Source organism: Calliphora vicina, chromosome 2, assembly GCF_958450345.1.
Source record: "Calliphora vicina chromosome 2, idCalVici1.1, whole genome shotgun sequence".
Taxonomy (NCBI): Eukaryota; Metazoa; Arthropoda; class Insecta; order Diptera; family Calliphoridae; genus Calliphora; species Calliphora vicina.
Window position 1 is genome coordinate 83,299,428 of NC_088781.1, and position 17,006 is coordinate 83,316,433.

A 17,006-nucleotide genomic window follows, 5' to 3' on the forward strand; every position below is an offset into this window, starting at 1 on the left:
ACATACATACATACATACATACATACATACATACATACATACATACATACATACATACATACATACATACATACATACATACATACATACATACATACATACATACATACATACATACATACATACATACATACATACATACATACATACATACATACATACATACATACATACATACATACATACATACATACATACATACATACATACATACATACATACATACATACATACATACATACATACATACATACATACATACATACATACATACATACATACATACATACATACATACATACATACATACATACATACATACATACATACATACATACATACATACATACATACATACATACATACATACATACATACATACATACATACATACATACATACATACATACATACATACATACATACATACATACATACATACATACATACATACATACATACATACATACATACATACATACATACATACATACAAGTCTAATCACTGAACTTTCCTTGGTTTTAAGCAATATGTTTATGACGAGAAGTTTAGCTAAATGCGAATCCATGCTCGCCAATGAAACGCTAATATTAAAATCATAAAAAGAACCAATGTTTTCGCGGAGCGTGACAGTTATAGTGCATTTACACTTGTAATTTTCAAACTAGTTTATGATCATAAGCTACTTTCATAAACCATACCGTTTACATCAGCATTTTGGTCAGTTAAGTGGTTTATTTTTGACAAGTCATAAAACAGCTAACTTCAATTTAAAAAAATTTAATACAAATATGGACGTTGTTACGAAAAAACGTTGCTGCATGTACCTATATATGTACATATATACATACCTTTTATTTTCGTTGTCCATTATATATTTGAGCAAATGTCAAATGTTACCAACATTGCCAGAAAAATTTTGAAACAGAGTTGCATTAGCAAAAACTCGTTGTTTGTGACTAGTTTATCTCAAAAGCTAGTTACAAACCTGTTTTTGTTTTGTATGGATAAACAAGTTTCTCAAACTAGTTTATCACCATAAACAACTTATAACATGTTTATGGCGTAGGTTTAAATGCACTATTAGAGTTGTCAAACCGGTTTTCGAATTATGTATTCGAAAAACCGGTTTTTTTCCAATTTTCCTGTTTTTTTAAACCGGGTTTTACAGAGGGACGGTTTTCGAGTTATTCGACAAACCGATTTTTTTGTCTCGAATTATTCGACAAAATCGAATATTTTTTTTTTTTATTTATTTTAAGATTTTATGCGATTACTTTTAATAATTTTAATACAACAAGAGAGCTATATTCGGCTGTGCCGAATCTATATACCCTTCACCAAATTGTACTTAAAAATATATTTAATTTTTTTATAAATATACCCTTCACCAAATTGTACTTAAAAATATATTTAATTTTTTTAAAATTTATTTTTTAAAAAGTTTTTTTTTAATTTTTTATTTTTAAAAAATCTTTTTTGGGGAAAAATAATATATGACAAAAAAAATTTTTTTTTGATGAAAAAAAATTCCAAAAAATATTTTTTCTGATTTTGACCCATTGTAGCTCCATCTTACTATAGCCTTATATTAATCGTTGCAATGAAATTTGAAATATCTATCATAAGATATCCATATTGTATATATTAATGACTTAGTAATCCAGATATATAGATGAAAAATAGGACAAAAATCGAGGTTGTCCCGGTTTTTTCCTTATATCTCAGCCATTTGTGGGCCGATTTTTCGATTTTCAATAGCAACCGAGCCGGAAGAATTCCCGATATATTGATGTATGAATCATGTATGTAAGTTATTTAGGGGCCACGGAAAATTGATTTCAACATACAGGCTGACAGACGGACATGTAGAAATTACAAACGGAATGACAAACTTATATATACCCTTGCCACTCAATTCTTAAATTGACTAAAAGGCTAAAAACCGGTTATTCGAACCGGTTTTTGATAGAAAAAACCGAAAACCGGTTTTTAAAAATTACGCTTTTTCGAATTATTCGAAAACCGGCTTTTAGAATATGTCGAATATTTGACAACTCTAGTGACAGTGTAAAACAGTTAGTGTGCATCGGTACAAAATAACATAGCATCAAACTTTGAAGTAATTCTTTTTCCTACAAAATGTTGTCATTTGCAGTCGAATATTATTCCCAAATATTTGACTTTATTGTCCCTTCTAATGTCGTGTTTCATCAACCGAAAAGAATTTTGAGGTATGAAAGATAATTAAACAGAGCCGATTTCAATCTTATTTAATTAAACTAGATTTGTGTATAAATGTGTAAAATGGATAATGGTGGTGACAGAAATATGTAATTTCTACCGATTAACTTGCTAACTTTACTATTCACTTTTGTTCAGACTTACCATATTTTCATTTCGAAACGTAACAAGAAGTTTATTACTTCTTCGATCAAATAATGATGTAGTTGAATTATAATTATTTATAAATCTTAAACTAGCATGTTCATATGAAGACAAGTCGTTGCAAAATCTTAATAAAAACACGCTTTTATGGAACTGGTAGCATATTAAGACAACTTCTTTTAATTTTTGTATCCAGTTCTATAAAAAAGAAAATTTATTTAAGATAAGAAACAAACAAGTTTTGGTTAAGTATACTTACTCCATTAAACTTTTTGGGTTTATTAAAAGGAATATTAAATGGCAAGTCTTCAGGCCACCACTCAGGCTCACTGCAATCCACTTGACCTTGTAAATTAATATGCCCCAATGAACACTGAACCATGAAAGGTATAAACCTTTCCAATTGAGATTCAGATATTTTATCTAATGATGTCGGGTATCCATTTGCAAAAAGCAAAGGTAAATTAGATATCATATTATTTTGTAGAATTTCTTCCTGTTCATCCATTTGTTAATAACTTAAATGAAACAAAAACATACAAATATTAAAAACTTATTCATAAACAATTTTTAAATTTAAACAACGTTTTAAAATCAAATTTTGTATGTACATTTTGTTTTAAAACATTGTTTAAATTTTAATTTTTTATGAATATGGCGGTTATACCTTAAAAAATATTATTAAAATTGTTGCATATGTTTGCATCACTCCAAAAAAATATAAAAATAAAACAATACATATCATATAATCTATATAATTAATAGGCAATGTTAATTTTTGTTAATTTTCAATATATATTGTGATATTTAGATCGCGATCCATTGTAATGGATCACGCAAAATTAGGTTATTCTGCGATTTGGATCGCGATCCATCAATACTGCTACACGTTCAATAAATATCTCGTTAAATAATGGATCGCGGTCAATATATATTGAACGTGTAGCAGTGCCCTTACGCTCACAGTATTCTTTCAATATTGGCAAAAAATATACCATTGGAAAAGTATTTATTTATAGATGTGCATTTTCATTTTCATGCTCTTGGAGAATATTTAATTCTTGTAGTTTTGATAGGATATACTATACTTTTGACATGGGAACACGTGTAGATAGTCAAGCAGCACTGATGGCTTTGAAATTTAAACTCGATCATATTATTAAACTGTAAGAGGTCTCTAGAAGCGTTATTAGAAATATACACAATCAGATTGTGTTGGGTACCAGGGCACTGTAACACATAGGCAAATGAGATAGCAGATGAACTGGTCAGACAGGGTTGGGATCTGGACTATATTAATAGGGACTGAGAAGATAAACATCTAGTTCACATCTAATTCTATTTCTAAAGGGTGTCACAATAGATCCTATGGGTCTCCGAGTGGAAGTGTATTTCTTCAATGCTTTCTGGATTTATCGAAGGCATTTGAAAGAGTACTACATTCAAGGTTAACATTTTAGTTGTGGCATGTTTAAATTTTAGAATATTCATCTAAGTTGATTGAGTCATATCTGTATGGGAGATCGCATAAGTGGTTACAAGTGATGTATCTCGGGGTTCGGTAATTTGTCCATTGTTGTTTATGATTTATCTCAATAACATTCTGAATATATTTTATGTTACTTCTTTGAATATTTTATATATGCTGACAACATTAAGATTTTGTTTACATCGGATAACCGTTATGTGTTGGTGAATAATGAGAATTTGTATCTATATCAGCGAGCTGCAGTGAGCTCTCAAATGAGCTCTCTTGTTTTTGTTTTCACATGTACGCAAGCACACACATTGTATAAAAACAGTCAGTCTCGCATGAGCATTGATAGAAGCAGGTTGTGTTACGCTTTTATGCATGTTTATTTCATTATTTCAGCTATTTGTTATTGTTTTTGCCAGAGAATAATTCTCAACTCATACAACTACAATATCTAAAAACTGTAGTGGTGTGAGTTTGCATTTCGCTGATCTATATCAATGATGTCCATTTCATTGTGCTTTCGCGCTGACTAACAACACACATATTCTTATTATCTTTGGTTAGTACCCAGCAAAAACTTGGTAATGACTTGCAATTACTGAACAGCTTACTTTTCAATGACTACTACATACCACCTGCATTACATATAAGTAGTTTAGTAATGGCTGGCATATAATCTGATACAAGTACTTGTTTATGAGCTAAAGTCTAAAAAAACAAAATAAACAAACAAAACAAATAATCAGTTACTTTTTCTCAATTTGCCCATTTATTTTATTGCATGTTTATTTTTAGAAAAACAGAAAATTTATAGTACTACTGAGTGAAAACCATTATTTGATACACAATAAAATAACTAAGCAGTGGTGTAGTGAGTAGAACAGCAGACTAGCACACGGATAGTTGTTGGTTCGACTCTTGGCTGCGACTTATTTTTTTTTTTATTTTTTGTTTGCATATACAAAATTCTATAAATAAATAGCTCTACAACAAAACAACTTATTTAACTGCCTATTTGTAAGGGAGGGTGGTAAGTACTTGCCTCCAATAACATCACCGTGTTAAAATAATGTATTAAAAAGCTATTGTGTAAGTAGTGAATAGTAGGTATATTAGCTTTTTAACTCATTACTTTTCAATGTAAGTTTTTGCTGGGTAATCACTGAGACATCGACGAATGCACACGCTAAGCGGATGTATCGCTACTTTTTTTATTTTTTAAAATTTCTGTTCATGATCACTGAAAGAAATATTTGGATTGTTTAATATATTTAGAACTTTAAAAAATCATTGAAGTGTTGTCTGGTTTTTCGCATCAATTTACTTCTGTGTACATTTTTTTTTTCAGATTTTAATCAAAACAACGTAACAAAATAAGCCAAAAAAATATTTTTTATATTTTAAATATTTACAAATTTGTCGAAAATGATTAATATCGAACTCTCAATAAATGAGCTATGATAATATGTCGCAGACAATTTGATTAAGATTGTTATCCTGATTATTGATAACCAGGGCAACCAAAAATATGCTCTACAAAAAGTGTTTTATGCGCATAAAATATGCACTTAAAAACGAAAAATATGCTCTTAAAATATAAAAAATATGCACTTAAAAATAGTTGGTTATTGTTTGATTTAAAAATTTCATTAAAAAAATATATATGAAAGTAAATAGGATTAAATTTCGATTTTAGTGAATTTGGCACTACATGAAAATAGTTAGATTCAATTCATTTTATTGTGTTTAGCAATAAATTACTATGTGTTTACTTAAGTTTTAAACTTTTTTAACTAAATCTCTGTTTTAGATTTCCGAGTTTCTTAGACAATCATAATCAATTGATTTGTCTCATCTTTTATACTGCTTAATACTTCAAACTTCAAATATTTTACATTCTCAATCCATGTGTCCCAATGTTTATAGGATCCCAATTGAGGATGTACCCAATAAGTTTATCCAAATGTTTCTATTTTATATGAAGCTTTAAAAGCTTTTTTATCATTTGAAAAATGTTTCAAAAACTCTAGTGGTCAACTATTAATGGCCAAACAGCTGCCTTAATTCCTTCTTTTAAATGTATCCCAACATTTTTTTTTAAAATAATAACATACAATTTTGGAATTTTCTTTTAATTTTTTACGTATTTTTACTATTTGTGTGTGTATATTTTTAATTTAATTAAAATATATGGAAATTAAGCTCCCTTAAATCAACGAAAACTCTATGAAGATAAGTCGATTGGTATTATATTTTTTATTTAAGTAGCTTAGGACAATTATCATTGGACCTTAACAAAATAGCAATATATAGAAATGGAAAATTACAATACAAACAATAAAATTATATCAGGAAAATAAAATAATGAAAAATAAAAGAAAATATCCAACAAAAATATGCAGTTATGAATTAAATATGCTAAAATATGCTATAAAACGCAAAATATGGTAAAATATGCAGTAAAGGGCAAAATATGCAAAAATAAGCTAACAAATCGATGCCAAAATTCTTAAAATTGTCTGAAAAGCAAAAATTTTGATATTGCATATTTTTGGTTGCCCTGTTGATAACAAATAAAGCCTTATAAAAATAGACATCTTTTATTTAGTTTACTAAACATTTCTTTCAGTGCAGCTCTCTTTCTCTCACTAATACTTTATCAGTTTTAGCTTTGGTATCTTTGTTAATAAAATAAATAAAAAATTCAAAGAAGTAAAATAAGTAAAGCTGATTAAAAAAATATTCATACTAAATGCTATGAAAAAATTAAAAGTTCAATTATAGCCTTAACCCTTTCACTATCGCACAGTGGTTTAGAAACTTTTTTTTTGGAAATAATTCTGTATCTCGGGAACTATTGGAGATATTATTACAAAATTTCACATGGTTAGAGCTGAGGTGTTTTTGAGTTGAATTACATTTGTTCAGCTTCCTAGGGGTAATACGGGCCAGTTTGTGCCCCCTCAAAGTTGGTCACCTCGGGTCTCAAAATTTTTAAAAAAATCCCCAAAAATTCATTTATGATCCGAATGAGCTGAAATTTAAAATATAAATAGTCCTTGAGAAGATCTACAAAAAATACGCTTACATGTGTAGGTTATCTCCTTCAGTTGAAGAGATATTTAGGTTTATTTATTATTTTTTTTAATTTTGCTCGATTTTTTTTGTTTTTTAGATATGGCGGCCCTACGGAGGGTCGAATTTTTTTTTCAAAATATCAGCTATATTAGCAATAAAATTCTAAATAAAATAAAAAAACTTGGTAACAGTTATCTCGTCCGTGTAAAAAGTTACACGCATCCAAAATTGGAACATGTAAAATGGGCCTAATTTTTTACGATATTTCCTAAAAAAGTCCCTATATTTTTTCTTTTGTAGAAACAAATTTCCTTTGGGACTATATACAATTTTTATATGTTCCGGAAAGAAAACTTAATGCAAAAGCATGTAAAGTAAAATTGGGCTCACTTAAGCGGACACAGTATCCCCCAGACCTATCCAAACTTGGACAATTTTAAAAAAAATATTTAGGTTTCAGTAAAAAATTCTAAAAAGGCAAAGCACATGGTAAATAGCGTCACAGTAGGCACTTTTCTAAAAAAACTCAGTTTTTGGAACACATTTTCCCCGTTTTAGGAATTTCGGTATTTGAAAATAAAAAATGTCAAAAATTATAATGTCATTAATTTAAGGACATTTGGATCTAAATTAGTTCCCAATTTTGTTATGATATCTTTAACCGTTAAAATTTTACATTAAATCAAATTTTATATTTTTCTTCATGGAAAATCACCATATTATAATTTTTTTAGTTTTTAGGGTAAATGACGTTCAAAAAATTAATTAAATTCTTTAATTTTATTAAAATATGAATCTACAAGTCCTAAGGTTTTTACCAATATCAAATACTTATATAAAAAGCATATATCTACTACTCAGAAGCTCCACAAACCTTGCCGCCTTTGAAAAATTTGAACGTTTTTTCATATATTGCATGCAAAATGTGTATACTTACATATTAAATGTAACTAATGAATTCAAACGTATACTGACCTTAAAGAAAAGTTGGTATAATGCATTTTACGCAGTAAAAACAAATAATATTTATTTTCGTGTAGGTTAATCTTCATTTAGATATATATTATTTGAACATTTTTATCCTTATATTGTAGACCATAATATAGTATTTGGGCCAGTGTGTATTCTATGTAAATTGTTTTTGCAGAGTTATAAAATTTATTGAACACGATTTTTATTTTTTTTAAATGTACCTATCATAATTTCTAAAATTTACAGTGAGTAGTAATGGAACCTATTTTTTACCTACAATAAATTAGTTTATTAGGTAGAATAAAGGTTGCATTTATTACATAAACTACAGGTGTGAGGTGTCACAGTGGGCACTTTTAGGTGTTAGGTAGGCTACATATTATGCCCCTACAATTCCCTATTTAGTTATATGGATTTTCTGTTTTACCTGTAGATTTAACATATGAATGAATTATAAATATAGAAAAAAATATTATTATTTATTCTACCTATGTGAATATTTTTTAATATATAAATTAATATTTTTAAAATATTCATCATTATTTTTTAACCGTCATGGCTTTAACATTGCAACATAAAGTACTTTGCTGCGTTTTATGGGAGACTCCGAAAACCTTGAGAGCCGAAAAAATACAAACGATAATTCAATATGTTGAAATTGAAAACCAATCGAAAATTATTAATACCGAAGTAGATAAAGTAAATAATTTCATCAAGCTATTTGAGTTGAAGATGAAGTCTGCTAACTACAATATACGAAGATTTCAATCCAAATTTGCTACTTGGTTAGAATGTTTTATTGAAATAAAAACAACTAATGCAGGAGCCCCCTGTAAATCATACGAAGACCTGGGAGACAAATCTAAAAAAATGAGGCTATCAGATTCGGATGCTGAAGTCAAGGATTCTTTTAAAGAAGTGCTGAGAAGAAATAAACAACCTGCAGAAGCAACACAAATAGCAGACATTCTTCCTGATGCATCACCGAAACGTCTAAAGCGAATAGTTAAAATTATTCCAACACCTTCTCCAGAGTCAGAATTTTCTGAAGATGAAGCTATTGCCCTTATGCTGGAACTAGGACTCAGTAAAAATAAATACATTAAACTAAGGAAGGCATTATCTGATAAGGGATGTTCCATTCTACCAGGATATAATGCATTATGGGATACGAAGAAGACTATTATACCATCGCCAATTGAAGTAACTAATGATGGAGCAATAGTTGAATTGCCTGCAATCCTGGAAAATACAGCTATAAGACTTCTTGCAACATTTTCGAGAAACCAAGCGAAGGAACTTAATAAATCCAAGTTCCTTCGCTTGGAATGAAAAAATCTGAATTTTCTAAAATTTCTGACGATACCCCAAGTACGACATCAATTAACAAAGAATATCAATTCGGAATATCTCCCCTACATGCACGGATACGCTTTTTAGAACACATGCTTCAAATTGCATATGATCTAAAATACAGAAGCATACCTGGAAACCAAACGAAGATGGTTATAAATAACAAAGAACTCATGGAAATGAGAGCAAACGAAAAACGGAGAATTCAAGAAGAGTTTAAAGAGATAACTGGCTTAAATATAGACAAACCTCTTATTGGATACGGCAGTACAAATGATGGGAATACGGCAAGAAGGTTTTTCCAAAATTACGAAATAACATCGACAATAACTGGAATTAATGAGGAACTTCTTCGAAGATGTCATGTTATACTGTCGGCAATAAACAGTAAAAATAATATAAATGGAGATAAATTTGAATCCTATGCCAAAGAAACCTTTAACCTTTTACGTTCCTTGTATGAATGGAGAGAACTTACTCCTACTGTGCACAAAGTTCTTCGACATGGTCGTGAGATTATAGAATCGAATCTTCTCCTACTAGGTGAACTAACTGAAGAGGCACAGGAAGCGAGAAATTCCGATTTTAAACACATACTGTTTTTTAATACAAGAAAGTGTTCCAGGCAGTCGCAAAACGAAGATCTCATAAATTATCTTATGTTGTCTTCTGATCCTGTCTATCTTCAATTAGAAAGAAATGGAGCAGGGACAGAAATTTATCATATGAAAACGAAGAGCTCAAAGAAGTACTAGATCTATTCGATGTAAATGAATATATTGTTGAAATAAAATAAAAAAAACATATTTAAAAATAAAAAAATTGTGTCTCTAATTAATATCGTATACAAACCATTACATAGAATTCAAACCGGCCCAATTACTGCTAATTTATGGTAGGACCCATATTATGGCCTACAATATAAGGATAAAAATGTTCAAATAATATATATCTAAATGAAGATTAACCTACACGAAAATAAATATTATTTGTTTTTACTGCGAAAAATGCATTATACCAACTTTTCTTTAAGGTCAGTATACGTTTGAATTCATTAGTTACATTTAATATGTAAGTATACACATTTTGCATGCAATATATGAAAAAACGTTAAAATTTTTCAAAGGCGGCAAGGTTTGTGGAGCTTCTGAGTAGTATTTATATGCTTTTTATATAAGTATTTGATATTGGTAAAAACCTTAGGACTTGTAGATTCATATTTTAATAAAATTAAAGAATTTAATTAATTTTTTGAACGTCATTTACCTTAAAAACTAAAAAAATTATAATATGGTGATTTTCCATGAAGAAAAATATAAAATTTGAATGTCCTTAAATTAATGACATTATAATTTTTGACATTTTTTATTTTCAAATACCGATATTCCTAAAACGGGGAAAATGTGTTCCAAAAACTGAGTTTTTTTAGAAAAGTGCCTACTGTGACGCTATTTACCGTGTGATAGTAAAACAACTTTCTAAGTATTTAAACAACATATAGGGTTATACAAATACGGAACTTTTTCGAGGATCGGTGCTTTGCCTTTTTAGAATTTTTTACTGAAACCTAAATATTTTTTTTAAAATTGTCCTAGTTTGGATAGGTCTGGGGGATACTGTGTCCGCTTAAGTGAGCCCAATTTTACTTTACATGCTTTTGCATTAAGTTTTCTTTCCGGAACATATAAAAATTGTATATAGTCCCAAAGAAAATTTGTTTCTACAAAAGAAAAAATATAGGGACTTTTTTAGGAAAAACCGTAAAAAATTAGGCCCATTTTACATGTTCCAACTTTGGATGCGTGTAACTTTTTACACGGACGAGATAACTGTTACCAAGTTTTTTTATTTTATTTAGAAAATAGCTGATATTTTGAAAACAAAATTCGACCCTCCGTAGGGCCGCCATATCTAAAAAACAAAAAAAATCGAGCAAAATTAAAAAAAATAATAAATAAACCTAAATATCTCTTCAACTGAAGGAGATAACCTACACATGTAAGAGTATTTTTTGTAGATCTTCTCAAGGACTATTTATATTTTAAATTTCAGCTCATTCGGATCATAAATGAATTTTTGGGTTTTTTTTTAAAAAATTTTGAGACCCGAGGTGACCAACTTTGAGGGGGCACAAACTGGCCCGTATTACCCCTAGGAAGCTGAACAAATGTAATTCAACTCAAAAACACCTCAGCTCTAACCATGTGAAATTTTGTAATAATATCTCCAATAGTTCCCGAGATACCGAATTATTTCCAAAAAAAAAAGTTTCTAAACCACTGTGTATCGTTCTATAAGCAGCGAGTTTATATACATTTATGTAATTTGTTGTTTAAATTTAATACTCAGAGCACAATTTTTATTTTTTTTAAATTCTACTATCCTTCAGCGGGTGAGGAATATGATGCGTGCTGATCCAGTGCTCCGTGCTGCTCCAGGACTCCTGTGGTCATAGGGGCTGATGCCAATGCCCATCATAATATCGGTGGCATGTCATAGTGTCCATTGACATAATGTCCATGGACATTATGTCAATCCAAAAGATGACATTATGTACATGGACATTATGTCATTTTGGTAGTGTCATAATGTTCATGTGTAAAGTGTCGTAAAGTCCATGGACATAATGACACTTTTGGAGTGACATAATGTCCATGATATTTAAAAAATAATTTAAGTATTTATGTTTTAATTTAACTTCTATCGAATTTACCGTTGTAAATTTAAAGTAGTAATAAGACGATAGCTGCGATTTTTAGTTATCTGTTATCTGAATTTTGTGGAGTTCAAAAAAAAGTAAAAGTGTTAAAGTGTTAAAATGGGTAATGTAAAATATGAATTTAGGAATAAATTTGACAAAAAAAGAGAGTTCAATAAAAAATTTAAGAACTTTCACTTCAAAAAAATACTTTTTAATAATTTATTTACAAGAAAGGCTTTATTTAGCGAAGCCGCCTGCCGCGTTCTATGGAGAAGAAAGTCCCTAAGAGCGGCCATAGGCCGCTACGCAGAAAAACTTTATTTACAAAGACAAGTTTTTTGCACTCAGTTTTCCCTTACCCTTTATTGACAGACGCTTCTCTGTGTCATTAACTTGGTCGGTTCACCGCTGTCTTGCTGTAAGTCAATCATACAGCGTAAATTTCTTATTGGCGGCCTGCGGCCGCTTTTAGGGGCTTCGCTACATGAAGTTTTCTAATATATGAAAATATAAACTGTTACTAGGATCAAAAATTTTATAAAAATTAGTTTTTCTGAACAAAATAAGCAAAGTGACATAGTGTCCATGGACATTATGACACTACCGAAATGACATAATGTCCATGGACATAATGTCACTTTATGGGGTGTCATAATGTCCATGGACATTATGTCAATGGACACTGTGACATGCCACCATACTATCTGGGGAAGCTCAGACACAAACACTCGAGGTGAGTTTCTATTAGACTTTGTATTAGAGTCTAATCTAGTGATAACCAATAAAGGTTCAGAACCTACTTTCGTAGTTGCAAATAGACAAGATGTTCTTGATATTACGCTTGTTAGTGCAAGTCATTCCTACATGATCAGTAACTGGAAGGTTTCAGACGATTGCTCTTTCTCAGATCATCGTTATTTAGTTTTCTCCATCAAAAGGAAACCAGATAGGGTTGTACCCTTTTTAAATAGGAGGAGGACAAAATGGGATGAGCATCAACGCATTCTATCTGAACTCCTACCCCAACCACCCATGAGGAACTATATTGAGGTCATTGTGAGGGCTGTGGATACACTTACGAACTCCATTAATGAGGCTACTAAGCACACTTGTGCATACATTGTATAAAGAGGCAAAGGGCGGCCACCATGGTGGTCACCGGAAATAGTAGACTCCAGAACGAGATGTCGCAGACTCTTCAATGATGCAAAAAGATCGGGATCATTGAATAAATTCAAAATGGAAAACGGAAGACTTGGAGGGACTAGAGGTGCTTTCGACCCTCTGAGACTAGTCGTTTGCGCAAGATTCTGTCTAAATCACCAACCGTTCAGGGCTACATTCAGAAACAGGACGGTAGATGGACATGAGACACTTGAAGTGCTCATGGACACTCATTTTCCGGGAAGCATGCCAGTTAATACGGCATATGAATCCCAACCGCATGATAGGATCTCATCCTCAATTAGATCAACGCGGATAAGGTACTTTGGGCCATTCGGAGTTTTGATCGATATAAATCTCCAGGTCCTGATGGTATCATACCGGCTGACCTGCAAAACAATGCAGAACTAGTAACACCATGGCTGATTACAATTTCTCAAGCCTGTCTCTCATGGTCCTACATACCCAATCGTTGGACCGAATGCAATGTGACTTTCATCCCGAAGGGTGGAAAGGCTTCACATACCAAGGCAAAGGACTTCAGGCCGATAAGTCTATCATCCTTTTTGCTTAAAACCCTGGAAAGAACTATTGATTTTCACATCAGAATGTCAGTTGACCAGAGATTATTATCTACCTCTCAACATGCCTATACAAAGGGAAAATCAGTTAAGACGGTACTTCACTCACTAGTAGGGTATATAGAAAAATCCATCGAATTCCGCAATTACACACATGTGGCCTTTCTGGACATAGAAGGAGCCTTCAACAATGTGAAAGCTGCAACCATAATATCAGCCCTAGCCTTTAACTTATGAGGTGGTGGTAAATTTTACACTCTTCATTTTTTTAAAGTTTTATCAAAAAGGCTTACGAAATAAAGTGCCTGCATTTTTGTTTCAAATAACATTTTGCTTCCTTTTTTTAATTTTATTAAATTAAAATTGTTGTATCTTATTTTTAAAAATCAAATATTAATGAAAAAATGTTTTTTAAAGTAAAACTTTTCGCAAAAATTATAAGGTGTAAAATATACACCACATCTGTGACTATGTCAAAAATTTTCACGTCATAAGTTAAAGGCTAGACTCACTAGGACTTGAACAATCCGTAGTTAGGTTTATTAGTTACCTTCTGAATTATAGGATCATTCGTTCTAAAGTTGGAACGACTACGATCTCTAGATCTGCCAAAAGAGGGACTCCCCAAGGGGGCGTCCTATCTCCACTTCTGTGGAACTTGGCCTTAAATTGTCTGCTCAGAAAATTGGATTCCCAAAACTATAAGACTGCTGCCTATGCGGATGATGTAGAAGTGGCAGTCTCAGAGATTCATCTGGGCACAATATCACAAAGACTGGAGTAAGCACTCGAAACATTAAATGGATGGAGTATCGACAGTGGTTTGAGTGTAAATCCCAGCGAAACTGAACTTGTGCTGTTCTCATTACGGAATAAGATCCCTAACTTTACGCTACCCCGACTGAGCGGAACTGAATTGGCGCTCTCGGATAATGCTAAGTACCTGGGTGTTATACTTGACAGGAATGTCTGCAAAAGGGCCATAGGCACGAGATGGGGTATTAGACCCTGGAACATGAATTGGCTAGTTGACACGGTTACTAAACCTATACTATTTTATGGGGTCTCTGTCTGGTGGGGAACAATGGACAGGGCTTCCAATCGCATACTCTTTGAAAGGGTATTAAGAAGAATGGCAATCCTGATAACAGGGGCATTGCGAACTACGGCGACGATGTCGCTTTTTACTCTACTCAATTGAATCCCAGTAGATCTAATGGCCAGGAAACTGGCACTAAGCACTGCCTTTAGGCTCCACGCCTGCAATTCATGGAATTTTAGACCCTTTGGACATGCCTCCATAATAGGAAGATCACAAAATCTTCCTGATCATGTTGTAGTTTTATCTGCAATTCTAATGAGAAGCAGACGTGTTTTTTATTCGCTCCGCGATTTAAGTGGTTTCAGTGAAAATTTAAATAAAAAAGAAAAATTTAGCGATTGGACGCAAAAAAAAATAAATATTTCTCTAAGTGTTTTATATAAACAAACAAATAAAAAAATATACAATATAACAATAAATAGTAATGTAATAACATGTAATAAAATACAATAAATAGAAATTTGTTTAAAAGTGCTTTGTTTATTTTCTTTTTTCAAATTTCGTTAAATTACTGTGAGCATATGAACTCTCATAATGATAGTAGACTCAGTTTAAACGGCAGAAATGCATACATATTTTTGAACGGGGAGGGTGAAAATAGAAGTGCTAACAAAAATATAAGTGATCCAGACTTGTTCCCCCGTGATACAAATACATGAGAACAATGTTGCACACACATCATCACCTAGTAATGCTTGTTTAGAACAAAGCATAAAAGAAAATAAAAAGTGTTCTGGTACAACAACAAATACTGCAGTAGATATAACAGAGTCAACAATGATAAATACACAAGCTTATGATAATCCATTAACAACACCTAGTGAGAGTTTTAATGTATTTAACACTGAAAATACCGTGATGGAAGAAATGGTACATCAAGGGGATAATGGTACCTAAGGTTGGAAATAAGATAAGTAAAACTAAATCTCCAGTTCAAACAGGTATGCTTAAGAATTAATAAGCGAAATTTAAGTCCCCAAAAAAGTTTCGCGGATGCCCGGTCTACAAGGAGTTACTAAAAAGATTAAGAAGAGGCAAAAGCTGTTGAGAGGTGAAATAGTTGAATCAACACCTACAAATTCGGTATCTACATCTAGACCACTAAGCTCTGGAGTAGATTTTTTAAATGATAAAATAAATGCGGCTTTTCCTGTGATACTGGAGCCAAGGAGCTACAATTAATGCTGGAGCCAGCTCATACGCCACTATTTTAAAAACGGGTTATCAAAAGTGCACAGAACCAAATGATTCAAATTCTATTAACAAGAAAATTATTTTTTTGAAGATATGTTTCTGGAATGCAAATGGTTTAAACCAGCACAAATCGGAAATTTCCCATTTTATGTTAAATAAAAGCATCAGTGTGATGTTAATTTCGGAGACACATCTTACAAATAGATATAACTTTAATATATCAGGATACTCATTTTATTACACACTCTCCAGTAAAAAATTGAGCTTCTATCAGAGCACTTAAGAAAAATAGCATTTTTAATGTTCCTTGAAAAAGGTGCTTCTTAGGTGAATTATCAAGTTTAAGCAAGAAAAGAAATTTCAAAAAAGTACCAAAAAGATTTCTAGTCTTTATTGATCTGAGCTAGATGTATTTAATATAGTATTTCTATGTTTATTTATGTAAGAGATATACATGTTAACAGAGGGTTCTACGGGGACTATTTTTACCCCATATGCCACTTGAATTTCGAATTTCAAAAAAGTATCAGAAACCTGTCGGCTCTTTTTTGGATTAAAGGCGGACGCATTTAAAATTTTATTTCTTTTATTTGTTTTGGAGATATAGAAGTACAGCTTTTACCCGCTTTTGTCCCATTTGTCCCCCTTAACGACCGAATTTCCAAAAATCCCTTCTTAGTGGATCTTCATGTTGTAAAGAAACCCATTTCCCTAATTTCAAGTTTCTAGCTTTAGCCGTTTGGGCTGTGCGATGATGAATGAATCAAACAGTCAGGCACGTTACTCTTTTATATACAGTGAGCCGCAAAAGTGAGTATACACCAAAAATTATTGGATATTTTTTAAGATAATGAAAATTCTAAAATTTATCCATGATTAAAATTTTAAAGTTTCGGTTTGATAGAGATTGGCTTGAATAATATCTTTGGTTGTGAAAAATATAGATTTAAGTCGGACTATAATGATTTTCATGATCTTAAAAAATCAAAAAATTC

The 17,006-nt window shown here is 31.3% G+C and overlaps 1 protein-coding gene across 1 annotated transcript in view; it reads right to left on the reverse strand.

The window, feature by feature from the left end:
• The window catches only part of ova (ovaries absent), a 391,912-nt gene that overhangs the window by 214,387 nt on the left and 160,519 nt on the right, over window positions 1-17,006 (reverse strand). The window contains exons 2-3 of the mRNA XM_065501742.1: window positions 2,649-2,907; window positions 2,390-2,587 (exon numbers count right to left, since the gene is read on the reverse strand). Coding sequence (XP_065357814.1) covers window positions 2,390-2,587; window positions 2,649-2,897 — 447 coding nt within the window. The 5' untranslated portion in view covers window positions 2,898-2,907. The remainder of the gene's footprint in view (window positions 1-2,389; window positions 2,588-2,648; window positions 2,908-17,006) is intronic.